General features: G+C 29.3%; 2 protein-coding genes and 1 long non-coding RNA gene across 3 annotated transcripts; 1 reads left to right on the top strand and 2 right to left on the bottom strand.

Annotated features, from left to right (window-relative positions):
• Positions 1–4442: 4442 nt before the first annotated feature.
• On the bottom strand, positions 4443–5206 carry LOC145954551 (uncharacterized). Its single transcript, XR_014431791.1, has 2 exons — positions 5074–5206; positions 4443–4762 (listed from the first exon to the last, which is right to left on the bottom strand). It is a non-coding gene; the product is annotated as an uncharacterized LOC145954551 (long non-coding RNA).
• Positions 5207–5273: 67 nt separating this feature from the next.
• LOC145955193 (uncharacterized) lies at positions 5274–6055 on the bottom strand. The gene is made up of 2 exons (XM_083069900.1): positions 5410–6055; positions 5274–5290 (listed from the first exon to the last, which is right to left on the bottom strand). The coding sequence occupies exons 1-2, from the start codon at positions 6053–6055 to the stop codon at positions 5274–5276; spliced, it is 663 nt and encodes a 220-aa protein (XP_082926026.1).
• A 6410-nt stretch (positions 6056–12465) lies between these two features.
• LOC109799528 (mitochondrial-processing peptidase subunit alpha) lies at positions 12466–20362 on the top strand. Its single transcript, XM_020360103.2, has 13 exons — positions 12466–12625; positions 12785–13018; positions 13144–13440; positions 14246–14413; positions 14535–14702; positions 14794–14874; positions 15055–15121; positions 15400–15497; positions 16719–16791; positions 18939–19009; positions 19143–19192; positions 19805–19917; positions 20004–20362. Exons 1-13 carry the CDS (start codon positions 12587–12589, stop codon positions 20054–20056), a joined length of 1512 nt encoding a protein of 503 aa, XP_020215692.1. The 5' UTR covers positions 12466–12586; the 3' UTR covers positions 20057–20362.
• Positions 20363–27199: the final 6837 nt, after the last annotated feature.

The raw sequence follows: 27199 nt of genomic DNA, 5'->3' as shown, positions 1-27199 counted from the left end.
TAGACTTCAACATATACAATCCTATATAATGTTTTTTTTACAACTCTAATTTTTAAGCTTTTCATTTTTCTCTCCCTCTATCTCTTTACTATATCATTTTATTTAGATGTATCAAATAGTAATTTAAGAATCTAAAAATTATCCTTTTTTTAGGAGATAATTTATTTATCACTTTATTACTTATTATAACTGTATTTTTTTTCTTTTTTTCTTTTCGTTTGTGTCGAATAGCACATAGGTGTTCAAAAATATTTTGTGTAACTGCTGTTTTAATATATTTTATCCTATCTCTCGTATAGATTATCCTTTCTCCTTGTTGATGTAGTATACTATATCATGTGTCTTTATATTTAAATAGATCCTAGACTTTAAAAATTTATAACTCAATCTTTAATTTTTTTTATGTTAATAATCAAGTCTTGAGATTATATGGTTTGCTTACAAATCATTAACTTAATTCAAGATCTAAGTATAAAAATTTTAAAAGATTAAAGACCTAATTGAAAATTTCAAAAATTATTTAATATAAAAAAATTATGTATTAAAAGGTTTATTTTGAAATAAAGAAAATAACACTTTTTTAAATAATTATATACAGAAAAGATAGAAATTAAAAAGATATAATCTCTTAAAAAAGATTAGAGCTATAAAAATTAGTTTTTCTTAATAACTTGATGATAAGATTGGGTTGAAATCTTCATTTCGAGAAAAAAAAATAAAAAATAAAACCAATTTGATAAGTGAAATTAGACATTAACTTTAATTAAACCTTCGACACAATATTATCAAATCAATATCTTTGGCATCGGCATTGGCATTAGCATTACAGTTCATTTTATTTATTACATAAGATAAGAAAACATCAATATTATGTTTATCTATTCCTAAATGTATATGTGTATCTCCATGAAACTATATATACATGTCTCGACCTAGCTAAAGGGTTTGGGACCCTCAAATACCAAACCATATTTGTAGATCAGTCAAAGAGTTATGTAGACCAAGACAATTCCTAAGAGCATGATTTGAAAGACGTCCTAACAAAACTTTAATCTGCCAGGATTATTTCGAAGAACAATGAATGATACATGTTTGTTAAAAAAACTTGAATTCGTGTTATTTTTATTTTAATTATTAGAAATGTCGTACAAATGTTAGTTGCATAAGTTTGTTAACATCTTAATTAATATCTTTGCCTCAGAAAACATAAAATACATGATAACGAAAATAGCAGTGACACAACGATAGTTATAGATATAATACTGAGAGTAGTAACAACGATAATAGAAATAAAAGAAATAATATTAATAGTTTCAAAATGTGATTATAATTGAGTTTTGATTTTAATGATATATTATTTTAACTTAATAAAATAATTTTTATTAATTAATTGTAATGATAAAATCAATGTTTTGAGAAGAGTCATTCTCTTTCTATACATAAAAACATGTCATATTAAAAAACCTTGAAATATATATATATATATATATATATATATATATATATATATATATATATATATATATGTCAAAACTTATATCTTAGTAATATACTTTTTTATTCATCTCTTCCTTTCCTCTTTAATTGAGGTGTATTTATACACACTTAATACAAACTGATTCAAAGATAAGACTTAAAGAATCTCTAACAATTTCCTAAGAATCATTCTGTTTAAAACAGAAACTCAAATTTAAACTTCTACAACAATATTTCAAATTCAAACTTCCTAATCTAACACTCCCCCTCAAGTTGGTGCATGGATATCATACATGCCTAACTTGCCAATTGTATCTTCTAAAGCTTTTCCTGAAACTCCCTTGGTCAAAATATCTGCAAGTTGGTTTTCAGATCTGACAAAGGGTGTGATGATAATCTGCTGATCCAGTTTCTCTTTTATGAAGTGTCTATCTACTTCAACGTGCTTTGTTCTATCGTGTTGAACCGGATTATGAGCAATTTCAATAGACGCCTTGTTATCACAGTAAAGACTCATAGGAAGATCATATCTGATACCTAAATCATTCAAAATACTTTTAATCCATAAAAGCTCACAAACACAATGAGCCATACCTCTGAATTCAGCCTCGGCACTTGACCTTGCAACGACCTTCTGTTTTTTACTTCTCCAAGTGACTAAGTTACCCTCAACTAGTGTAAAATAGCCTGAAGTAGATTGCCTAGTAGTCTTATCTCCAGCCCAATCAGAATCCGTATATCCTTCAATGCCCTTCTTGCTGGTTTTTGAAAACAGAATGCCTTTTCCAGGTGTTCCTTTTAGGTACCTCAAAATCCGATATACAGCCTTCATATGATCTTCACTAGGAGAGTGCATAAACCGGTTTACCACTCCAACTGCATAGGCAATGTCTGGTCTAGTGTGTGACAAGTAAATTAGTCTCCCTACTAGCCTTTGATATCTTCCAATGTCTGCCTCCACCTGGTTAGGATATATGCCCAATGTGTGATTCATTTCGATGGGATTCTCAACTGGTTTGCAAGCCAACATTCCAGTTTCTGTTAAAAGATCTAGAATATATTTTCTTTGAGATAAAAATATACCTTTCTGAGATCTTGCAATTTCTATCCCAAGGAAATATCTCAAGTTACCTAGATCCTTCATTTCAAACTCAGTTGTCAGATGTTGTTCAAGGGCTTTCATCTCATCTATATCATCTCCGGTTAACACCATATCATCCACATACACTATTAGAATAGTCACTTTTTGTGCTCTATGTTTAAAAAACAAAGTATGATCAGAGTTGCTCTGTTTGTACCCAAATCTCTTCATTGCTAGAGAAAAACGTCCAAACCATGCCCTAGGTGATTGCTTGAGTCCATACAAAGCTTTTTTAAGTCGGCAAACTAGATTCTCATTGGATTTACTTAGCTGCACTCCTGGTGGTATATCCATGTAAGCCTCCTCCTCCAAATTTCCATTTAAGAAGGCATTCTTCACATCAAATTGTTTTAAGGGCCAATCCCTATTAGCTGCTATGGAAAGTAATATCCTTATAGTATTGAGTTTGGCTACCGGGGCAAATGTCTCTTGGTAATCAACTCCATATTTCTGTGTATATCCCTTGGCAACTAGTCTTGCTTTATATCGGTCAATGCTCCCATCTGCTTTTAATTTCACTGTGAACACCCATTTACAACCAATTGCCTTCTTCTTACTTGGCAGAGGTGTTAGTTCCCAAGTTGAGTTACTTTGGAGTGCTTCCATCTCTACATTCATAGCTTGCTTCCAATTTGGATCATCCAATGCTTCCTGCACACTATTTGGAATAGAAACACTAGATAATTGATTAACAGATAATGCATATGATTCGGATAAGTGTTGGGTAGATACATAGTTGCTAAGGGGATATTTAGCCTTTGCTTTAGGATCAGGTTCATAAAGCTATTTGGGAATACCTTTGTTTGGTCGAGACGACCTTCTGGTGTGTGTGTCAGATGGCATAGTAGAAGAAGGAACAAGATTTGCCTCTGTACTAGGATCTGTTTCTGGTTCAATATCAGGGACAGCCATAGGAGATTCTTCAGTTATGTGTGTTAGATGAGGTGTTTCAGCTTGAGGACAATTTACCTCAACAGGGACTGATTCTGATTGTTGGTTGTGTGAATTTTCGGCAGGGAGTGAGGTACTTGGTGTTGCTGTATGAGTGGAGAACCAAACTTCTTCTTCTCCATTATTTGTAATGTTTGGCAGGGAACTCTCCCCCTGAGAAGGAGAAGTGGGAACTCCCCCTGAATAGTAAGGCTCATTTTCCCTAAAAGTGACCTCCAAAGTGATATGCATTTTATGAGAGATAGGGTCAAAACAACGATAACCTTTCTGGACATCTGAGTACCCAACAAAAATACACTTTTTTGCACAAGGATCCAATTTAGACCGCTGAACTTTAGGGATATGGACATATGTGGTACACCCGAAGACTCTAGGAGCAAGATTAGAGGAGTGGGGTATAGGAAAGTGAGAATTAAGAACTTGGTAAGGTGTTTGAAAATTAAGGGCACTAGAGGGGGTTCGATTTATGAGATATGCAGCGGAGATTACAGCTTCCCCCCAATAGGAAGAAGGAACATGCATGCCAAATAAAGAGGCCCTAACCACTTCTAAGAGTTTTCGATTCATTCTCTCAGCCAATCCATTTTGCTGAGGAGTATAAGAGCAAGAAGTATGATGTTTAATCCCATGAGAAGATAAAAAAGTATTGAACCCACCATTCATATATTCCATGCCATTATCGGACTGAAGAATCTGAATGTTGCTATTGAATTGTGTTTGAACCATGTTGAAGAATTTTTTAAACACAGAAAAAACTTCCCCCTTATTTTTCAAGAGACTCAACCAACACATACGTGTACATTCATCAATAAATGTGACATAATAAAAGGATTTAGAGAAAGAGGAAACTTTTGCAGGGCCCCAAACATCTGAATGAACAACTTGAAATGGAATTTTGCTTTTATTCAAACTAGGATAATAAGGAATTCTGTGGCTTTTAGCCAATTCACAAACTGAACAATGAAAATCAGCAACGTTTACAGCAGAAAAAAAATTGGGAAATAACTTTTTGAGATATCCGAAGGAAAGATGACCAAGTCGCCTATGCCACAGCCACACAGTATCTTTAGCAGTATCCACAGTAGAGGTTGCAGAAGCCCGAGAAGATAAGTCACTGCCACAAGAAGAAACATCCAAGAAATAAAGCTTGCCCTGTCTAACACCATAACCAAGGATCTCCTTTGTTTGGTTGTCCTGAAACAGACATTTTGAAGGTGAAAAAATCACAGAGCAATCCAGGTTAGAAGTAAGTTGGCTAACAGAGAGAAGATTAAAGTCCAAAGAAGGAACAACTAAAACAGATTGAAGATGTAACCAAGGGAAAAGAGATATTGAACCTTGACCAATAATGGCAGAGGTTCCACCATTAGCCGTAGAAATCACAGTTTTAGGAGAAGAAGAGAATTTAGATAGAAGGGTATGATCACGAATCATATGATCCGAAGCGCCTGTATCAATTATCCAAGAATCAATTCGAGATAGTGTAGAGAAAGCATGGGACTTACCAAGAATTCCTTCGTAGACAGCATTGGCTGTAGGAGGAGTAGATGTCACCGGATCAGAGGAGGTGGAGAGAGCTTTATCCAGAACCTTCCGGCGAGGTCGTTTATTGAAATCCCACCAGTCGGGATAACCAATGATTTCAAAGCATCGATTCTTAGTGTGGCCAGAGTCACCACAGTGAGAACACAGAGGTTTTGTAGAATTAGCATCTTTGCGAGGCTTCAGGGGAACAGAGGAGCGGGGAGATTTCACCACCATGGCAGAGGATTCATGGGGAGAAGTGGGACGGTTCATGATGAGGCGCTGTTGTTGTTCACGCCTGACATAAGCATACGAACCTTCAAGGTCCAACTTAGGGTCTTTGCGAAGAATTTCGCCACGAACTTGGTCGAAGTCAGTGTCTAATCCGCTGAGAAAGATATAGACCCTGAGACGAGCCAAAGCCGAGTGCGACTGAACGACCCCATCAACAGTAGTGGCGTGGGAAGACATGCGGTGATCAATTTCTTGAAAGATCGAGAGAAGTTCGTTGTAATATGTGGAGAGGGGTCGACCATTCTGTTTGGTGTTGAACGACCTCTGATTCAGATCAAAGAGACAAGTTTCATCAGAACTATCATAGAACGTGCGACGAGCAGCAGTCCAGATTTCGTGGGCAGATTCAAGGCGAAGGAAACGCTGCATTAATGGTGGACTCATGGAGTCAATAAGCCAACTTTTCACACGCTTATTTTCGGTGACCCAGTTATCATACGCAGGATCGGTATCCAAGGGTTTCGTCGTCTTACCGATGAGATACCCAGATTTGTTTCTTGCACCGATACGCATGTCCATTAACGCAGACCAGAGGTGATAATTAGAGTCATCAAGGATGACACTAACAGGGAAGGAAGAACTATCATGTTGGATGACAATGTTGGGAGGAGGAGCGGAGGTAGTGGATGGTGATGATGTAGAATCCGTAGGTGAAGTTGGGTTTTCCATGGAAGAGAATTAGGAATTAGGGATTTAGAAAAGTCTGGAATAAGGGTTATTTGGTGAGGATCCGATGGAAAGATGAAGAGAGGAAAAAATAACCAGTTGGGTAAAAACAATATGAAGCAATGTGGGACTATGTTTCAGGATCGTAACTCACCTGATACCATGTCAAAACTTATATCCTAGTAATATACTTTTTTATTCATCTCTTCCTTTCCTCTTTAACTGAGGTGTATTTATACACACTTAATACAAACTGATTCAAAGATAAGACCTAAAGAATCTCTAACAATTTCCTAAGAATCATTCTGTTTAAAACAGAAACTCAAATTTAAACTTCTACAACAATATTTCAAATTCAAACTTCCTAATCTAACAATATATATATATATATATATATATATATATATATATATATACTAATTTATGTGTTTTCAACAATAAATGTTTTGTAACAAATTTTTATTTTAATTTCTTATTACATGTATGTTAACATATATTATAAAAAGAATTAACGATTATGCATTATTTTTTGTGTAAATTTTTTTTACACTATCAACCACTTTATTATTATAAAAATTAACAAATTCATTGTGATTGAATAACAATATAGAATTATTTTATATTTTTAATACATAATTTTTTAATCAAAAAATCATGTATGTATATATATGAATCAAGATTGGTTGATAATAAGTGTAAATCTAAAAATATATACAAAATTTTATATATTTAATAACTTTTTAAATAATACAAATTTAATCAATCAATCTTTTGAATGATGTGATATTATGTTTAATATTATATATATATATATATATATATTAAATTTTACATAATTTAAATTATTTATATATTATTTAAAATAAATATTTTGTATTTACACGTATTTTAAATATTATATTATACATTAAAATAAAGTAATATGATAAAAGAAAAAATGTTACTGAAAATTACAATTCCTTACTGGAATGTTTACATGATTTCTATTTACACGAAAATTACATCATTAAACGGTTTAGAGAATATTCCCAAACGATTATCACCTCTTATGAACTATAACTGGTTGCTTCTTGTTTCTCAATGACGGTCACAAGACCATTATATATTATAGTAGAATAATTTTTAACATAAAAGTTATAATATTTGTATATAAAAAAATTCAGAAACCTTTCACAAATTTTAAAATACTTTTGTTTTAGATAAAATTATATTGAAATAGTGTAGTCTTATAGTGCGTAGAGGGAGGCACCGCCCCTCCCGTCTTCTTTTAAGATTCATTACTTTTAAAAACTATTTTTTTAAAAAAACAAATCCTTAGCATGGACCAGACAATAAGTTATATATCTGTTTAGTACCGAAAAATGAATTCGGAGGCACTCGAAATACAGAGGTGCTTTAAATCCTAGGTGATCGGAAAATGGCAAAGAAGTTTCTGAGAAAGGACACGAAGACACTTTTCAAGAAACTCTCGAAATTATTGAACTAGGAAGGACGCTGCTCAAGAGAAAGGCTCACAGTCTCGCAAACCTCTCAAAGTACAAGAAAAATCAGGAAACACTCGAGTATATTTTTCGTTGGTTACTCGAAATCCCAAGAATCCGGACATACATGAACACACTTCGCAACCTCTCGGAATGAAGAGCTTAAAGGAGACACGATTTAAGAGCGGTTGAAGTAAATCATGGGATAAGTGTCAAAGGCTGCAAAACGGTTTGGGAAAGTTAATGAGCAGTTCCAAGAGTTATCCAAAGACGTGCCCGGGAATAAGCCACGACGTGGAAGTTTAGAACGGTTATGCGCTTCCGGGGCACGTCAGAAACAGTTACCTTTCCCAGATTTTTGTCTATAAATTAAAACGAGCCATGCTCGTAGCACTGGTCGAAAATCTAATTCCCACAATACCTCACATGCACTCCGCAGCCTGTGCATAAGGCATACTGTGCGTATGAGACAGCTTTGGGTACGATTTCTCGACCACCTTTTTTTTTTTCTTTTTTAGGAGTAACATAGCATAGCGTAGCATAGCATAATCTAGTCTAGTGTAGTGTAGTCATTCTAAACACGTTTCGTTATCGTTACGAATTGTAATTCTGTTACCATTTAATGAAAACTCTATTTCTTACTTGTACGATTTTATTTTTTCACTGAAAGTCTTCAATTCTGTCATGTCACGAACACGCATAAATTGAAACGTAAAATCGTGCTAGTTCGAATAAAAAAGATCCATAAAACGAAATCCACCGTAAACAATATCATTCACATCAGTTTCATAAATATAATACTACAAATTAGAATTGTTCATAAACTGATTTAATCTAATAAAAAAATACAAATTTAAAATTGAATAAGTCAAATCTCGAAAAAATTATAAACTAAAAATTTGAATTTTTTTAATTCATATTTGATTTTGACAATCAATATAATTGGATCCAAATCAAACTTATATATTTTTATTTATGAATCTATGATATCATTAATGTTTATATTTTTATTTCTTATAAACATTAAAAAATGATATCATTCACGTTTACGGTGAAGAAAACATTAAAAAAAATAAGCTTTAACATGCCCAAGTCATGGCTCCTTAATTAGGTCGAAATCGTAGGAAGGGACATAGCTAACTGTGTAGAAAGTCTTTTTCGATATTGACAGCAGAAAATAGAAATGCATTGAATGGTTGTCAGTTGTCACCATAGATAGTACTAAAGAAAAAGCATGGAAGTTCACATAACACCAGAAGCAGGTTCACTTCATGGAAGGTGTTAAGTAATGGTTGCACCAGTCAAAACCATTGATATCAATTCTCCATCAAAACCAAGTTGATTCGTCAGTGGTGGGGTACAAACCAAACCAAGGTTTTCAAATGTCAACCCCACAACACACGCGTTAAAGAAAACTACAAGGTTGATATCCAATTGCATCTTGTAGAAATATATTTTACTTTTCAAATAAGACTCAGCCAAGAGATTGAGTTTCCACTAAATTAGAATTTGATAGAACTTACAAAATCATAATGAATTGGAATCTTGTATTTTATGGGCTCACGGTCTGCTTACCACAATTATCAAAAGAGTCAATGAATAATTTTTTAAAATTAATCTTCCGTTTATTTTAGTTACTGTTTTTGATAACTAATTCATGTCATTGATAATTTTAAAAGGACTGCATTATATACATTTACTTTTTTATGGACTAATTATGTATTAAAAAACAATGAAGGACTCATTCTTTATATTTAAAATTTCAGAGATTATTTAGAGTGTATTTGGTGAATAACTTGTAATAAGTTTTTTTTTTTTTTTTTTTTACAGGATTCTTCAAAATAAGTTTATTTGTTAAACAAACAATTTCACAAGCTATTTCAACTACCTTGTGAAAATAAGTTAGGTTATTATTTTTCTCATTTTTTAATTTCTCTCATTAATTTATTTGAAATATTTTTTATTTCAAATAACAAATGTATCATTTTATATTATTTGAAATTCATATGTTTTTGGTAAACTCTAATAGTTGTCTTTGAAGCACGTTAAGTGATCACTATTATGAAAGACTAAGACATTTATATTAATCATAAAAATCGATTAAAAATTATATTTAAATATATTTTTAATCATTTATTTAAGAGTAATGTTGTTTTTGGTTAATCAAATTTGAAATTGATATTTTTAGTTTTAAATTTGAAGAAAGCTCGTTTTAAACTCTTAAACCACAAAAATATTATTAGTAGTGATAAATTAAGTAAGTTATACAAGATTAGATAGACTTAAAGTCGTGTTTCCACTAATAAAGATACTTGTAGATAAATATATTTTGTATGAAAGATTCAATAATGGATGAGTTTTTTTTCCACTAATTCACTAACAATATTTAAGCTATAGAACTAAATTAAGTTTTTTAAAAAACAATTACATTGAATTGACTAAAAAATAATTTAAAATTTAAAGAATGAAATACAAATTTATATCATGTTTAAAAAACTAAAAATATATTTAGATTTTAAAATTAACACAGAAATGTGTTATGGCTTTCTTAAGTTATCATCATTTGACCTTTAAACATCTTTCTTAACTAGCAAATGTTGAAAAATTAATAAAATATAAATTGACATGTGATTTTTCTAATTTTGATCTCCCCTATTTTGTTTTCGTGCTATATACTGCTACCTTGTTGCTAGTTAAGGTGTTTTGAGCCTTGGGTCCATACAACAATATAACATTGGTTTTTCACTCAAATTCATAATTTGCTATATATTCACAACAAAGAGAGCATATACCAATTTCAAGCATACAGAATATATACTTAATATATTAAAAAAATAATGTAAATTAAATGGATAACTTAAATGTCTTTTAAAATATAAAGCAACATGAATAAATAAAAGAAACAATATATACACTTAAATGTTAACTCAACATTGCTTGTTTCTTTTACTATTATAGTTATGTTAAAAGTGTGTTCCTTTGTGCACCACACTTCAACCTAAATATTCACTATGCTATATAACACAATCCCTGTTTGAATAGAATTTTGGTATATATAAAATATAAACCAACTTATTAAATATGCCAAACTCAGTATAATAAAAGTTAAAAAAAAAAATTTGAACACAGAGAACTAAAAATCCACAATAATAGCTAATTGAATATAATAAAATGAATACATTTGTTATTTTACACTTAAATGTCTTTTAAAATGTGCAGAAAAATAAACAAAAAATAAATAGTCATATTATTATATACTATAATATTAAATTAACAACTTTGTTTGCTCCTTGAACAAGTATGCTGATGTTAAAAAAAAGTATGTTACTTCCATGATAGTTGTGTGCACCATTTTTTCTACCTAAATTTATCTATGCTAGCGTGATTTACTTCTTTAAATTTGAACATATAATAGATCGATGTTTGTGTATATGAATGGAGGTTGAAACTTATCTCCTAATATCTCTATAATAGCTATCACTATCAAAATAAAAATAAATGTGTTTAAAATGTATATATTAATTTAAAATAAAGGTACATGGTCACTTTTTAAATAAACAATTTAAAATAATTTTATCTATTGTTTTAATTTTTAAAGTAGACTTGTGTCATGAATACTCTTTACTTAAGATAATACTAATAAGTAATAATATGCATCTAATTGCAATGTTAGTTAACATATTTTCCATTTCATATCAATAATAGTTTTGTTTAATAGTAGTAAATATTAAGGTTCAACAATCAGTGAAGGAAGGAAACAAATTAGTGAATAGTAAACCTATGGTAACAAGATCTGAAAAGCTTATTCTTGAAACATACGAATTATTTTATAATGATTTTACATATTTATGTAGTACTAAATTTTTTTATGATATATGAAATAGTCTAAAAATAAAAATAAATTAAAAATTTAGATATAAAATTTATATTAGATTTAAGTTAATATTACAAAAGAAGATATTTAAATTAAAAAAAAAACATAATAGTAATTTTGTATCTATTTCCTAATTAGATATATTTATTTCCGACTTTAACACTAAAGTAGACGAAAACAAAATATGTTTATCCTTTTAAAATATCACCTGTTAAAATTAAATATAATATTTCTTTCTTCTTTTAAAAATATAAAATCATGTATGACAATTGAGGGTATATTTAGTTCTACATTAAATATGTTGATAATCGATTTCGTTGTATGTTTAATTATTACTAAAATTTATTTTAAAAAGTGAAAATTATATTTATTTTTTATGTGAAATAAATGATTTTTAATTAATTTTATAAAAATATTATTAAAATAAATTTATTTTTTTTAAAAAAATTATTTATAAATAAATTTTATGATTAACTTTATAATATATAATGATATAATATTTAAAAATTAATTAATTAATTATATTATTTATCTTTAATAATTTATTACTTGTATTAGGACAATAATTTATTACTTATGCACTTGTATATTAAAAAAAATGAAAATAAATTTTCTTTAAAAATAAAAAATATAATAAAATCAACATTCATTAAACTTATTATAAAAAATACTATATTAATTTTTTTATAACTTTAATTTTCTTTCTTTTTTCTTTGTAGCATTACCAATTTTATTTATATTTTTCGTTCTTTTCACAATTACAAAACAAAGTATAAAAATTTGTTGTTACGAATTAACTATTAATATAATATAAGTTGAAAATAATTTTACTTCTGAAATCACCCCTGCTTTGTGACACTATATTTTATGATATAAAAATAATTATACATACTTTGTGATCTCCTAAAACTTATGATAAAAACTTAAAATAATAAGTAATTTTTTTTATTAATTTAAAATTTTATTTTAAACTAAAAATTATATATCTAATTTTAATAATTTAAGTTTTACTAATTTTATTAATATAAATTAAAATCATAACAAAAGGTTCATGGGCTGGTTAAAGAGCCCAGAATCGAAAGACAGCGGAACTTTGTTCTCTCAACTTGTCTACAATCTTTCAACTCAAACCTCAACTTGTCTACCATTCTCAACTATCAAGCTCCATTGTCATCAGTCATGTACAGGAACGTTGCTTCACGTCTTAGGACCTTTAGGGTTTGTTTGTATCTTTTTCTTCTTCCATTTCCCTTTATCAATTTATTGTTATGCCCTAGATCTCATCACTTATTCTTGATTGTAACAAAATTACCTTGATTTTTCAATTGATTAGTGCCTATGCAAAATCTGGTTATCTGATAGTTTGAGTTTTATTAGGTCCATTCGTGCAGCAGACTACCTGTCAGATTTGCCAGTTCTGTTGCCTCGAAACAATCCTCTTCTGGTTTATTTGGATGGCTCACCGGAGAACGATCCAATTCTGCACCACCTCTGGATTTCCCTCTTCCAGGGGCTACACTCCCGCCTTCCTTGCCGGATTATATTGAACCTGCTAAAACTATTATTACTACACTCCCGAACGGAGTGAAAATAGCTTCCGAGACTTTAGTGGTATGCATTGTTTTTTTTTTTTTTTTTTTTTTTTTTATATATATATACGTGGTTAATATATGTATATATCTTTACAAAAAGAATAAAACATATATATATTGATCACATTTTTTCTGATTCTTCAGACTCCTACAGCTTCAATAGGTTTATACGTGGATTGTGGTTCAATATATGAGACCCCTTTAAGTTTTGGTTCTACACATCTTTTAGAAAGAATGGCTTTTAAGAGCACTAGAAATCGGAGTCACTTTCGAATTGTTCGTGAGATAGAGGCAATTGGTGGCAATGTGCAAGCTTCGGCTTCTAGAGAGCAGATGGGTTACACTTTTGATGCTTTAAAGACGTATATTCCTGAAATGGTGGAACTGCTTGTTGATTGTGTGAGGAACCCTGTGTTTCTTGATTGGGAGGTTAATGAGCAGGTACCTTCTTCATATTTTGATGAAGATTTCTAGACCATAAATGTAAGTAATAATCATTAAAGATATGAGGAAGTTATGAATAATCTTCAAATAGAAAAATTGTGATTCCAATGACTGAGTAATATGATTACTTAAATTAAGGAAACATGAACATATAAGTAGGAGGCAATAACAGTACAGTTAAGTTGTTAGCCGACTGTTAACAATCATATTCAATGGAGAAAGTGCAGCAATAATCTGTAATTGATATAAAATTTAATAAATAAAAAGTGAAACAATGTATCAGTGCAATAACAATTTTACTCTGTTAGCGATCATAAAATTCAATGCAAAAAGTGCAACAATGTATTTCAGCTAAGATGAATCTGACTCTGCTAACATTTTCTGCCCAAATATTCTCAAGTATATGCTTGCGTTTTTCTCTTTAAGAAAATTGTGTGTTGATGTTGTTGTTGTTATCTATATATTTTAGGGAGAGGGAGAGGGAGAGGGGGAGGGAGGACTTTGAATACCTCAGCTGTGTCATGCTCGAGGGTGTGTTTTTGGCTTGCCTCATTTTGCACTGTTTACATGTGTAGAGATGGTCAAATATATAACTGTAAATAACATGTTATGTTTGTAGAAGTTGTTGAGTCAGAAGATTGATAATTGTCTCTCTTTCAAAAAAATTGTATATTCTCACTTGACAAAGTTAGTTTTGTATAAAATTAACCAATTAGCAATGACTTCTATGTTCCTAATAATGCTTACATGTTGTGGGACCCTTAGAAATTTTTTCTTGTATTAATATTGCAATTATATGCAGCTTCTAAAAGTGAAAGCTGAAATTGGTGAAGTTTCCAAAAATCCTCAAGACTTGCTTTTGGAAGCAATTCATTCTGCTGGTTTTTCAGGTGCCTTGGCAAATCCTCTTTTAGCTTCAGAATCAGCAGTAAATAATCTAAATGGTACAATTCTGGAGGAGTTTGTTGCTGTAAGTCTTAAAAATTATTCTTTATATAGTACTTAATAATGTTAATTTGTATTTCAAAACTTTAAATATTCTTAGCAGTTTTTTACCTTTCTTATAAGACTTAACTATTATGAAACATCAGGAGAACTATACAGCACCTCGGATAGTACTTGCAGCTTCTGGTGTTGAACACGGGGAATTGTTATCTGTTGCAGAACCTCTTCTGTCTGATTTACCTAGTGTTCCACGTCCAGAGGAACCAAAATCAGTATATACTGGTGGTGATTATAGATGTCAAAGTGAATCAGGGGTATGCAATAGAAAAATATAACTTCTGTTCAAACATTGGGTTTCTATTTTCTGGGCTGAAATTTGTAGTCTAACACTCCTTGAATGACCAGAGAACCCATTTTGCTCTAGCATTTGAACTTCCTGGTGGCTGGCATAAGTTGAAGGATTCTATGGTTTTGACTGTTCTTCAGGTTTTGATGTCTTATATTTACTTGCTTTTTTACACTTATTTCCCTTCCTTCTTTTATGGTGGGTAAAAATATTCTGGAACATGTATTGTCTAGTTGGTTTCTTAAAGTATGTTTGCGCTTTACAATATGGTTTCTGTTATTTAAGTTTGTATTTAACTATATTATATCATTTTACTATAGATGCTATTGGGAGGTGGTGGATCGTTCTCGGCTGGTGGCCCTGGTAAAGGAATGTATTCAAGGCTGTGTAAGTTATCTTGAAATATTTAGTTTCTTCTAACTTTGAAGTTGAAGTTAGGAACAGATAATGAAACAACTACCGATACTCAGTTACTTATAAGGATGCATTACATGACTACTATTTGTGGCGGTCAATATTTGATGTATTACTTTTATACTTGCTCTTTTATTGCTCAATTTTTGCAGCTAAGCACATTGTGTGCCCCCTCCCCCACAAAGAAATGTATTCTTTTAATTGTTGTTAAATTGTATTACCTTTAACATTTTTGGTTTTATGACATGCAGATCTTAATGTTCTGAATGAATATCCACAAGTTCATTCAATTTCAGCATTCAACAATATTTACAATAACACCGGCATTTTTGGTATCCAAGTTACAACGGTAAGCCCGTTTGAATCCTATCCATTATGGAATCATAGTTTATGGATATATTAGAATATGAGAAATGCTAGCAACACACTTTATGATAGACTATTCTGAACACACTCTTATGAGTTGATTTTTATTGCAAATTACGAAATTGTGGGTCCCAAGTCTTTTTAATGATTTTCTTTTTTGATTCTTTGATTTTCAATAAACTTCAACCAATGAAAAAATGATGTATAAAAGAGTTCATTCAAAAGTGTTATTAGCACTCCTCATTAGAATATTTATGTTGGTCAATTTTTATATGTATTGTATGGTAACTAAGCTTCTATTAAACCTTGAAGAAACCAAAACTAACATTTCAGCATGTTTTTTAGGCTAGACTTCAACATGTTATGCATGTTCGATTTGTTTTGCAAGACTTGCCATGTGCAAGGGGGCTGTGATGGTGTTTCTCGTGCCTTCAGGAATATAATGTCATTGCCATACAACCTGCTATGCTTAAGCATTATTGTGCTGGAATAACTAATATTATACGCATTAGTGTTAAGTGTTAACATGAATTATCAAATGTAATCAAATTTATAAGAAACAAAATTTTCAACAGGATCATTGTAGTCCTTTCTCTTATTGTTTTATTCATTCTAAAGATGCCTCCAACCCTCTTATATATTGACAACTTCTACATTTTAACTAAGCCTTTGAATTCATTGGTAAAGACCTTCTACCACTTAACCATCATTTTTGGATTTCCACAGTACTAATGTTTTAGAAAATAACTCTGCATGCAATGGATGAAGTTGACATTTCCATCTTCTATCAATGATTATAAAAATTCCCATCTTCATTGCCATTGAAAACTTTTTGAATTGTCTCTAACCTTATCCATTGCTTCATAAATATAACCCATTGCGGTTCTTTTTCTTTTTCAACCTAATTTATTCCCTGGTGAAAATGTGTACTGTTTACTTTTTTACCTTCTCAAGTCTTTGTTCTTCCAAGAAAGTGGAAGGTGTTCTTCATTTCAAAATTTTCATTCCCTACATTCCATGTACTCAACTAGGTAGAATTATACCTATTTACTGGCCAAAATGCCTAGAATCATTATATATATTATATGTGTGTGATGATGTGATCATCTGATCTGCTCCTTGCTCTTGACTATGACTGTATAAAATCTAATTAGTATCATAATCTTTTTTACTCATCTGTGACCCATTTGTGTTTATTTATTAGGGTTCAGATTTTGTATCAAAAGCCATTGATATAGCCGCTAATGAGATTCTTGCCGTTGCTACTTCTGGACAAGGTTTGCTGTTATGCTCTTGACTAGTATTTCGTTTCTTGATTATCACATTTATATTCTGTTTGGATTAGAAGTGTAATACTGAGAAAATAAACAAGAATGATAAAAATAAAAGAGAAATAAGTAGAAAAAAATTGTTATCGGGATGGATAGAAATAGGGAAAGAAGTGAAGACATTCCTCTTTACTTATTTGGATGAGAGGAAAAGAGAGTAGAAATAAATAAAATTAATAAATAAATAATGAGAATTACTAATTAAAAAAAGTAAATTTACTTCAATTTTTTTTCCTAACATAAAATTATTTTTATTTTTTATTTTTATGTTGTATAAATTGTTTATTTGATTTTTATGCGATTAAAACAAAAAATAAAAGAGAGTTTGGTAATTCTTACTCTAATGATTTATAAAGGGACATTGATGTGGTTAGAAGTGAATTAATATGAAGTACAATAATAGAACGATAATGTAAAATTTATAAGATCAATTATAAGAAACAAGGATTGAACTCCCGAGCACTTGCTTACTCTTAAATCTTCTTATGTGATTTCAATTTCATTACTTCTATGTTCATCTAGTAATTCAACAAGATCCCTCAAAGTTGAATCCTAAAGTGATTAATCTAAAACATGATTCCTTTATGTTTTGAGATTAACACTTTACATTAAGAACAATGACTTGAACAAAGGTGACTAACCATATCAAGTCTATCCCTTGAACAATAGATGTTTAGGTGCAAAATTTAGTTCGGGTTTTCAAAAACGCTTTCCAACCAGATTCAAAAACCAAAAATCCTACAACGGGTGATCAAACTGATATAAGTATTAAGAGAAGAATCAAGCACAAGTAATGAGAATAAAATGCATATATATTTAAGAAGAAGAAGAGTTAGTAGTTACATTCGGATCAATCCTCAATGATTCAGCCACTCATGGCCATTTACAAGATCAAAGGAGTGGAAGAAGAAATTACAAAGGAAGAGATGAAGAAAAGAAGTTGATCTTTGTTCCCAAATGATCTAGCTTCCAAATCTTCGTTCCCGCTCTGTTCTTCCCTATTTTCTTCTTTTCACCTCATATTCTCTTTCTCTCTCCTCATTTCCTTTTATACTTCCTTCAAAATAGGGGAGAAAACATGATTTTAATCCAACCGCTGCAGCTGTGAAACCACAGCCATGGCTGTGGAGAATTCTTTATGTTGAAGGAAGCTCCATGGCTGCAGCTGTGGAATCCACAGCCATGGCTGTGGAGGCTCCTTCATGATTAAGCAATCTCCAACGCTGTAGCTGTGAAACCACAACCATGGCTGTGAGTTTCTGTAATTTTTCTTGATCTCCAGTGCCTCACCGCTCTAGCTGTGGACCTACAGCTATGGCTGTAACTCTCTCGAATCCCATTTTTGCATTGCGGGTTTCCACAACTATGGCTGCAAAACCACAATCATAGCTGCAAGTTTCTGACTTCCTGATGGCTCCCCAGCTATGGCTGTAGAATTCTGTCTTCCTTAATTTTTCTGCAACAAAAAGGAAAATCACCATTAATTTTCTGCTACTCTAATAACTTTTAATATAAACTTGATTTTTCCTATTTAGGGGTAAATTATCATAAATATATTTACAATTTATCCAAAAAAGAGTGCCAAAAGTTGAGTAAAATTCATGAATAAAAGGCACTCAACAAAGTACTAATTAAAAAAAGTAAATTTACTTCAATTTTTTTTCCTAACATAAAATTATTTTTTTATCTTTATTTTTATGTTGTATAAATTGTTTATTTGATTTTTATGCAATTAAAACAAAAAATAAAAGAGAGCATTTTTCCCTCCACATAATTTCATGCCAATTTGGGGGAGGAAGGATTTTTAGGTGACTTCCGTGAGAACTTTCCTCATTCCCATTTCTCCTTTCAGCCAAATAGTGGAAATTTGGCATTTCAATCCGATTTCCCTTCTTTCAATTTCCTTCATCTCTATTTCCATAAAAACAAAGGGTTAGATTGGTAGCTCCTTCTTTCAATTTCCTTCATCTCTATTTCCATTAAAACAAAGGGTTAGATTGGTAGCTCCTTCTTTCAATTTCCTTCATCTCTATTTCCATAAAGACAAAGGGTTAGATTGGTAGCTCGACACTTATCCTTCTGATTTCTGTCTGTAGTTGACCAGGTACAGCTAGATCGAGCTAAACAGGCTACCAAATCTGCAATTTTGATGAATTTGGAATCAAGAGTAAGTAAATCCATCTCAAATGAAATTTTATTTGGAAATTACAATGGAAAAAAAATATTTTCCAATTTTCATTCAATTTTTCTAGTTATATTTTTTGGTAACTATCTAATCACTAAAGCTAATGATTTTTCAGATGGTTGTTTCAGAAGATATAGGAAGACAAGTTTTGACTTATGGTGAGAGGTATGACTCAAGAAAGACATTCTAAATTTCTTAATACGCACTCTTTCTCTCTCTCTCTTTATAGGTTTTTTCATGTTTCAGAACATGAATTCAGCATTTTTCTTTAGTCATGTTCACTTTCTTAGAATGTGAGAAATAGGGTTTACACTCTTTCCCTATTTCTCACATTCTTGGTTTTACAAGCACTTTTTCTTGGTTTTCTCTAGCAGCATAATTCACAACATGAGAGAACTACTATATTTTTTTTGTTTTGGACGAATTACTTGCGTTGCAAACATACTTTGTTGCTTGTTTACTGAATGCTTCTGTATGTTTTCCTCTTTAGCATTTCATTTTTTCTTAGGTGGTTTAGTATCTTGGTGTATAACAATTGTGTTCTGCAATGAGTTTAAGAACGTGGAAATGATGGGGAAATATATGTTTTGATTTTCTCAAAAAGTAAAATTAGCATTGAACTGGAATTGAAAGTTCTATGTTAAATATGGTCACCAAATAGTTTTAAATTTTGTGATTGAAAGAACAGAAAAGAGCTGTTAGTTTTATATTAAATGTTGCTTATTGTTATTTGCATTTGTTCCATACTTTAAATGCTTGTATCTCTTCCCTATTCAGGAAACCTGTGGAGGATTTCTTAAAGGCAGTGGAAGAAGTAACCTTGAAGGATATCACTTCAATTTCTCAGAAACTAATTTCTTCCCCCCTCACAATGGCATCATATGGAGATGGTATTTTCTTAGATTTGTGAAAAATGCTCCTTTATTGTTCTTACATCTCTTTTGAGGAGTAAGCTTACCTCTCCCACTTTCTGCAGTTCTTTATGTTCCAAGCTATGAATCAGTGAGCAGCAAGTTCCACTCCAAATGAGATTACTTTCATCCATCATATCATATCAAGTCTTCTTGGCATACAATCAAGTCTTGTCCGGCTAAAAGGTGTAAAATTAAATTAAACTCCTAACTATCCTTCTTGTAGCCAATAAATTAGTGATTATGCAGAAGCAGTATCTGCACATCTCATTATTTCTGGGCACATAACCATTAATATGAGAGTTCTCGCACGAATATTTATTGGACTGAACTTAAAACTGTTGATTATTTTTGGATTGAATCCCTTTAGAGAACCAAATTATATTTTTTTGAATAAATGTATTGCTAATTGAAATCTAGTTTATTTTGCTTGTTGTTCCAGCTTTTATGGTCTATTGTAGACTCGAGTTGGTATTTTTTTTTCTAAAAATTTTATAATTAGACTGTTTTTTCAAAGAAAGTTTAAAATTTCTCAAAAATAGTTGCTTTAATTTAATGTAAATCGTAAATTATGAATTTTAATTTTGCACAGAAACTCTTTCTATAGTTCATAATATTCAACCTGTATTTATTTCCCGAACTTAATTTTATTGTTATTTATTTGTGTATGATTGACCCATTGATGATGTTTTGATAGTATATACAAATTTTTTTAAGTTTTAACTTTGTCGTTGTCATCTTTGTAAATTGACACGGAGAAAACTATCAAATATGATATTAGTGTGTTCTGACCAAGTGGATTGAAGATTTTTCATCTAATCTTTGAGCCAAGGAAAATTATATTATATACTTCATATTATCTTATGCTGTCTTTAGTTGCAAGAGTTATGATAATTATTTAATGTTTGTTAAGTTAAAATCAATACCCAGAATCATTATCGATAACACTTTAATTTTACCGTAAATGTTCTTATTTGTATTTAGTTGGTGTTTGAACCAAGATTCGTGATTTTTGAGAGATTTGGTCATGTTATTTAAGAGTCTCAAATAAAAAATTATTGATCCTTACGGTGAGTCATTTTTTTTGTTACGTAGTTTTGATTTTTTTTAGTTGAATTTGTGGTCAGTATTGGTTAATTAATTAAAGGTTATTTGGATGTCAAAATATCTTGTCCTTATAATAGACAATAATACAGTTTTTATGTTGTTATGCATAATTGTTATTTTAGTAGATAATATTTAAACAGTACTAATTTTAGGTATATTTCACATATTTATATTATTTTTAGTTACAAAATAGTTTCTTTTGCGTAACTCAGTAATCAACAGACTGTCAACTTTATTTGGCCATTATTTATTGAAACAAAAAGAAAAGAATAATTGATTATTTTTAAACACATTTGTACAATAATTATATTAAAAGAAATATTAGCGATATATTCTTATTCTTTTGAATAATCATTTTTAATACTTTGTATTATTGATTAAAATTTATTAAAAATTATATAATTGTGATGGTTTACATCATATTTATCAAGTCTCATTTATGATTTTGCATTTTTTAAGAAATTTTAATTAATAAAAAAAATATATTGTTAGTATTCTTCACTATATTTAATATAATCAATTAATCATAAATTGCAAAATTAATCGGTTAGATGATTATTCTCTTCAACATGGGAGATAAAAAAAAATTGTGAGTATGAATATTACCTCTATAAGTCTATAAAATTATGCTTAAAATATATATTCTAAACAGTTTCCTACCAAACATGTTATTATTATTATTTTTTCTTTAAATTGTTGTACTAACATGTTGCCAAGTAGGCACCTTGGCTCTAATCGGTCAAAGCAATATTTTGATGAGTAAAACAGAAGCAAAGCTATCTATTATAAGGTAAACCAATCACATATTCATATATTCTTTACCGCATGTTATATCCACTTCTGTAAGTTGTCAATACCAATTTTTCTTTCTTTTGGAGAGCTATAGAAGTTATAGTTCTTGCAAATAAATGTTGTTATTATTAAATAAAAATTGGACCACTTAACCATGTAGCATTTTCTGAATGAGAAACTTAAATCAAATAAGTATATCTCACTTATGTCCAGAAATACGCAGAAAGTTCACTTTGAATGTAATAAATTTGTGCTCCCCAATAGATTTTTTTCCCCATTTACGGCTTCCACCCAATAAAGAATTACTCTTAACAAGGAATGTAGAAGAGATGTCCATATCAAAACAAACTATAAGTAGATCAAATTAATTACTTACATGTCCTTCTTTTTATCAAAAAGAAGTAATAAGTATATAGGGTCCCTTTAAAAAAAATTCCCATTACCGACAGGGCACTCACTGAACATATATTATTAGAAACATTATATGAAATATGAAACGAGATCATGTTGTTTCTGTGTCAAAATAATTGTAAGTTCTCTACGAAAGTTAGACAAGTACTTTGATCTCTTGCCTTTTGGAGCTCTTTGGGTGACTCAAAACTTAATACTACTTCTGTCACTGTAAAAAAAAATTGAAAATTCATTGATATTCTACATTAGCATCAAGAAGATACATTTAAAAAAAAAACAAAATCATATACTAATGATTATATTTTGGATTTGTCTCCGAGTTATGATATAACTTTTGAGTGTGTTTAAATTAGTTGTAAAAAAAATGTTATTTTGATAATCTATTATAAATAGAATAAACTATTTATATGGGATAATGTTTGGATGTGTTGAGTGAAAAGTATTTTTATGACTATGCATTTTATTAGAATTGTCTTAATTTTTTTTGCGGTAAAATAATAATAATTATTATTATATAAAAAAAAAAGTTAGTCTACGATCAGTTTTGTATTTAAATTAAGGGATAAATATATTTTTAAGTTCTTACAAATAAAATAATGTTTATTTTTAATCACTCCATGTATTATTTTTGTCTTCCATTTATGAAAATGTGGTGTATATGATTTTTATTTTCATAAATAGGGGGAAAAATATAACTTTTTGTGAAAGAGAAAGACTACATTTTACATAATTTTTATAAATGAGGGATTAAAATGACAGAATTCATCTTTTAGAGATTAAAAAAATAAAAATTATCTTTTTATAGTTGGACTAAAAATATATTTAACTTCTAAATTAATCAATTCTCAAAGATATAATAAGAAGTTAGATAAAATCATAATTTTAAAAATAGTCTCACAATTCTCAAAGATATAATAAGAAGTTAGATACAATCATAATTTTAAAAAAAATCGTCTCAGACCGTTTAAATTGAATCTTTTATTGATCTTTTGTTCAATTGATTCTGTGTTGGGATAGAGTGATGGCTTCATTACTGGTGAACCAACATGCTTTATAATTATACAATTGACTTAAAATAATTTATGTAATATATTTTTAATTTAAAGTTATATATTAATATATGGAATTCAATCAATTTATAATTTAGTTATTTTATAAATATTATATTGACTAGAATTTGTTTTGGAGACTTAAATAAGGTATGGTATAAATTTTATTAAAATTTATAGATATAAAATATATATGACATGAATATTTTTAAAAAATAATTAAAATCAGTTTATGCGGTTTAATAAATGACTCACCATTATAACCTTTAATCCACTGATTCAGTATTAAGACCGATTTGATTATCGGTTCAATTTTTAAAATTTTAGATAAAATGTAAATTGTTAGTTTTTAATTTTAATCTCCCATAAAAAAAATTATGTTCTTTGTTAAGATTATGTATTAATCAAATATCAAAAAGTCTAGTTCAATTGGTGGAGTACAATGCGTGAATTGTTGTAAATTCTCATATCTTGAATTTGATTATGATAGATAAAAGGTTAAAAACTTAATTTGGTCACTTATAATATTTTTTTGTTTCAATTTAGTCTCACTTTAATTTTTTGTTTCAATTTAGTCCCTAATAATTTAAATTATTGCAATTTGGGACTTCCGTCCAAATGATTTAAACGGAGTTAACTGTTGGCCACGTGGATACCACGTGGATGCACACATGGATGCCACGTGGATGCACACATGGATGCCAAATTTTTTTAATGCATCTGAGGCCAGAACGACCCGTTCTGGTTCCAAAATAGCTCGTGGGAACTATACTTATTTATATATTTGTAATATTAAAAATTTTACATATAATTTTTAAAAGTATAAATATATATTATAGTTATTTTTTACAAGTTTTTACATCTACAATTACGATTAAGGATGAAAATAAACTATGTCAGATTATGTTATATTATAATTTAACAGAATTAAAGCTAATTTTTATTAAAAATACATGTTATTAATATGATATATTTATCTGTCATAGACATTTTTTTAAATGTTTGGTTAGAACTACAATCTTAAAAACCTACTTATAATAATTTAACACTAATAAAAACATAAAAATAAATATGTTAAATCTTATAAAAATCAAATTTAATTTATTTATCATATAAAGATATTTTTGATATGTGATACAAATTTTTACAATTTTGATTTTTTTTTATCAACATATACAATAAATAGAAAGCACAAAAGTTTGACAAATATGAGATAAATGAATAATTCTTCAAAATTTATATTTTATACATATGATAATTTAATATATATATATATATATATATATATATATATATATATATATATTTATTAGAATATAATTTTTATTTTTTAAAATATATTATTTTTTAGATAAAAAAATTATGTATGTGTAAATGGTTTGTCTTTGATCTTTGAACTACATTGTGTGTTGGTTGGCGGTCTGGAACGTCCCGTTCTAAATCCGGAACGGCCCGTTCCGATTTCAGAACGGCTCGTTCTGATGCACTCGTTGGTGTTAAATAATACATTTAGAACGCCCGTTCCGGATGCAAAATTTACGCACCATGAGTGCAACCAGAATGGTCCGTTCCGGTTTAAGAACGGGCCGTTCTGGTTTCAGATACATCAAAAAATTAAGCATCCACGTATGCATCCACGTCCGCATACAAGTGGCATCCACATCACCAGGAATTAATCTCATTTAAATCATTTGGACGGAAGGTCCAAATTATAATAATTTAAATTATTAGGGACCAAATTGAAACAAAAAATTAAAGTGAAACTAAATTAAAACAAAAAAATATTATAAGGGACTAAATTAAGTTTTTAACCTAGATAAAAATAAATTTACTAAACACATGTACATAGTAATATCAACATTAATTTTTTTTCTTCCGTCAACCAGGTTATGATCTTAAACATAAAAAATCATATCGCATGTGAAATAAAAAAATCACATCCAAAAATATAAAGAAATTATAAGTTTTTATAGATAGCATAATACATCATAATAATATTTTAATTTGATGGTTGAAATTAAATATTTTAATTTCACACGTTGTAGAAATAATTTATTTAATAAAAAAATTTATATTCAATTTTTATCGTGTACATAAATCTTTCAAATCAATAATAGTCACAGGATGAACGAGATTAATTGATGATTTAATAGATTGTAGATCCTTGTAAATAAAAAAAACGCTACCCTAACATTACATTAAATATTTTATAATGCATATCGAAGATTTTTTTTTTTTCACATTAAATTTGTTAGCTGCTAAAATTCTTTTACTCACATCACTTAACAATATTTTTAAAATCCAATTATATTTTGAATGAACCCATGTTTGATCTCATAGAATACTACTTTTGAACTAGTGTACTGTCTCACATTAATTTATTAAAAAATACAAGTATATATATATATATATATATATATATATATATATATATATTTTATAATTTACATTTTTTATACCCAATAGTTAAAATTATTTATAAAAAAATAATAAACAACAATTTTAGTCCTCAATTTTTTGTTTATTCAAACAAAAAATAAATAGTTGTTGCATATTTATTTATTGCCAACAGCTGAAACTATTTCTCATATGATTTTTTTTTTGTTTGTCCCTGGAGTATCTAAGACTCTATCGTTACGTTGGAGGCACCTCAAAGAGTGGGATAGCTGACTCCAAGATTTAATGCGGCTGCATACACAAGGCAGGATTCAAACTCCTAACCTTGCTTAAGCGTGGATCAACCCCTATCACTGAACCATACGTTTGAGGTTTATTTCTCATATGATTTAATGATGTTTATATAATTAATTGTTGTCTAAATATTTATCAAGGTACCATTTTAGTTTTATAAGTAGCGATCTGGTAGGAAGAAATTATATATACTTATTAAATAAATAAAATTAACGTTCTTATAATATTTTCAGGACACATTCTTATAAATTTTAAGAACCGTAAAAAATATTATTATATCAATTTTAAGAACGGTTATACTACTGTATATTTTTATATGCAATGATTGTAATGAAAAATTATCTAAATAATTATTAAATACGATATAGAAGTATAATAATATATCATCGTTAAGATCTTAACTATTATGCATTAGTTACGTTCTAGTTATAATTTTAGGTTAATAATTATTAACCTAAAATTATAACTAGAACGTAACTAATGCATAATAGTTAAGGTCTTAACGATGATATATTATTTCTCATTACGCAAATTTAATCCTCACTTATAATTACTGTCATTAACAATAACAATTATAATAAAAAATTCTCTATATAATTAATAAATACAATATAAAATATAATAATATAAAAATTATATATAACTAAAACGTAACTATGACAGTAATTACCAATGCATATATAATTTCTTATCACATATTCAATCCTTACCAATATTAGGGCCTGTGGGTGGGGATGACAAAAATATCCGTGTCCGTAGGTATCTACGGGTAAAATTTGGTATGGATAATAAATGAATAGACTAATTGGGTACCCGCGAATAATGGGAATGAATAATTGTTTACCCGTTTATAACGGGGCGGGGGCGGGGCGGGTATGATGATATTCATACTCGCAGGTACCCATTTAATAATATTTCTTAAATATCCTAATTATCCTTGTAACACATAATCCTAAAACTACATTTTCTCATCTTTGTGATATGAGACTTTCACTTACTTGTGAGATTGATGTATTTTAAGTTATTGATTATCTTGCATTTTTATTATTATTTCAACAAAATTAACGTTAAATACAAGTTTAAAATTAACATTGAATTTTTATTTTTAATATTTTAATGACATTAAATATAAACTTAAAATTATTTATAATATAATTTTTTTAATTTCTTAAAAAATTATAAATATCCATGGATATCCATGGGTATTCAAG

Source organism: Cajanus cajan, chromosome 2, assembly GCF_000230855.2.
Source record: "Cajanus cajan strain Asha chromosome 2, NIPB_CcT2T_4, whole genome shotgun sequence".
Taxonomy (NCBI): domain Eukaryota; kingdom Viridiplantae; phylum Streptophyta; class Magnoliopsida; order Fabales; family Fabaceae; genus Cajanus; species Cajanus cajan.
Note: the sequence above shows the minus strand (reverse complement) of the source record. Positions and strands in the feature narration are given on the sequence as shown.

What these genes read in the sequence shown, in the direction of transcription:
- LOC145955193 (XM_083069900.1), bottom strand. Translation starts at nt 6,055, where the DNA reads ATGGAAAACCCAACTTCACCTACGGATTCTACATCATCACCATCCACT.
- LOC109799528 (XM_020360103.2), top strand. Translation starts at nt 12,587, where the DNA reads ATGTACAGGAACGTTGCTTCACGTCTTAGGACCTTTAGG. An exon ending in CACGTCTTAGGACCTTTAGG is followed by an intron (nt 12,626 to 12,784) that starts GTTTGTTTGTAT and finishes GAGTTTTATTAG; the next exon opens with GTCCATTCGTGCAGCAGACT. An exon ending in GTTTTGACTTATGGTGAGAG is followed by an intron (nt 19,193 to 19,804) that starts GTATGACTCAAG and finishes TTCCCTATTCAG; the next exon opens with GAAACCTGTGGAGGATTTCT.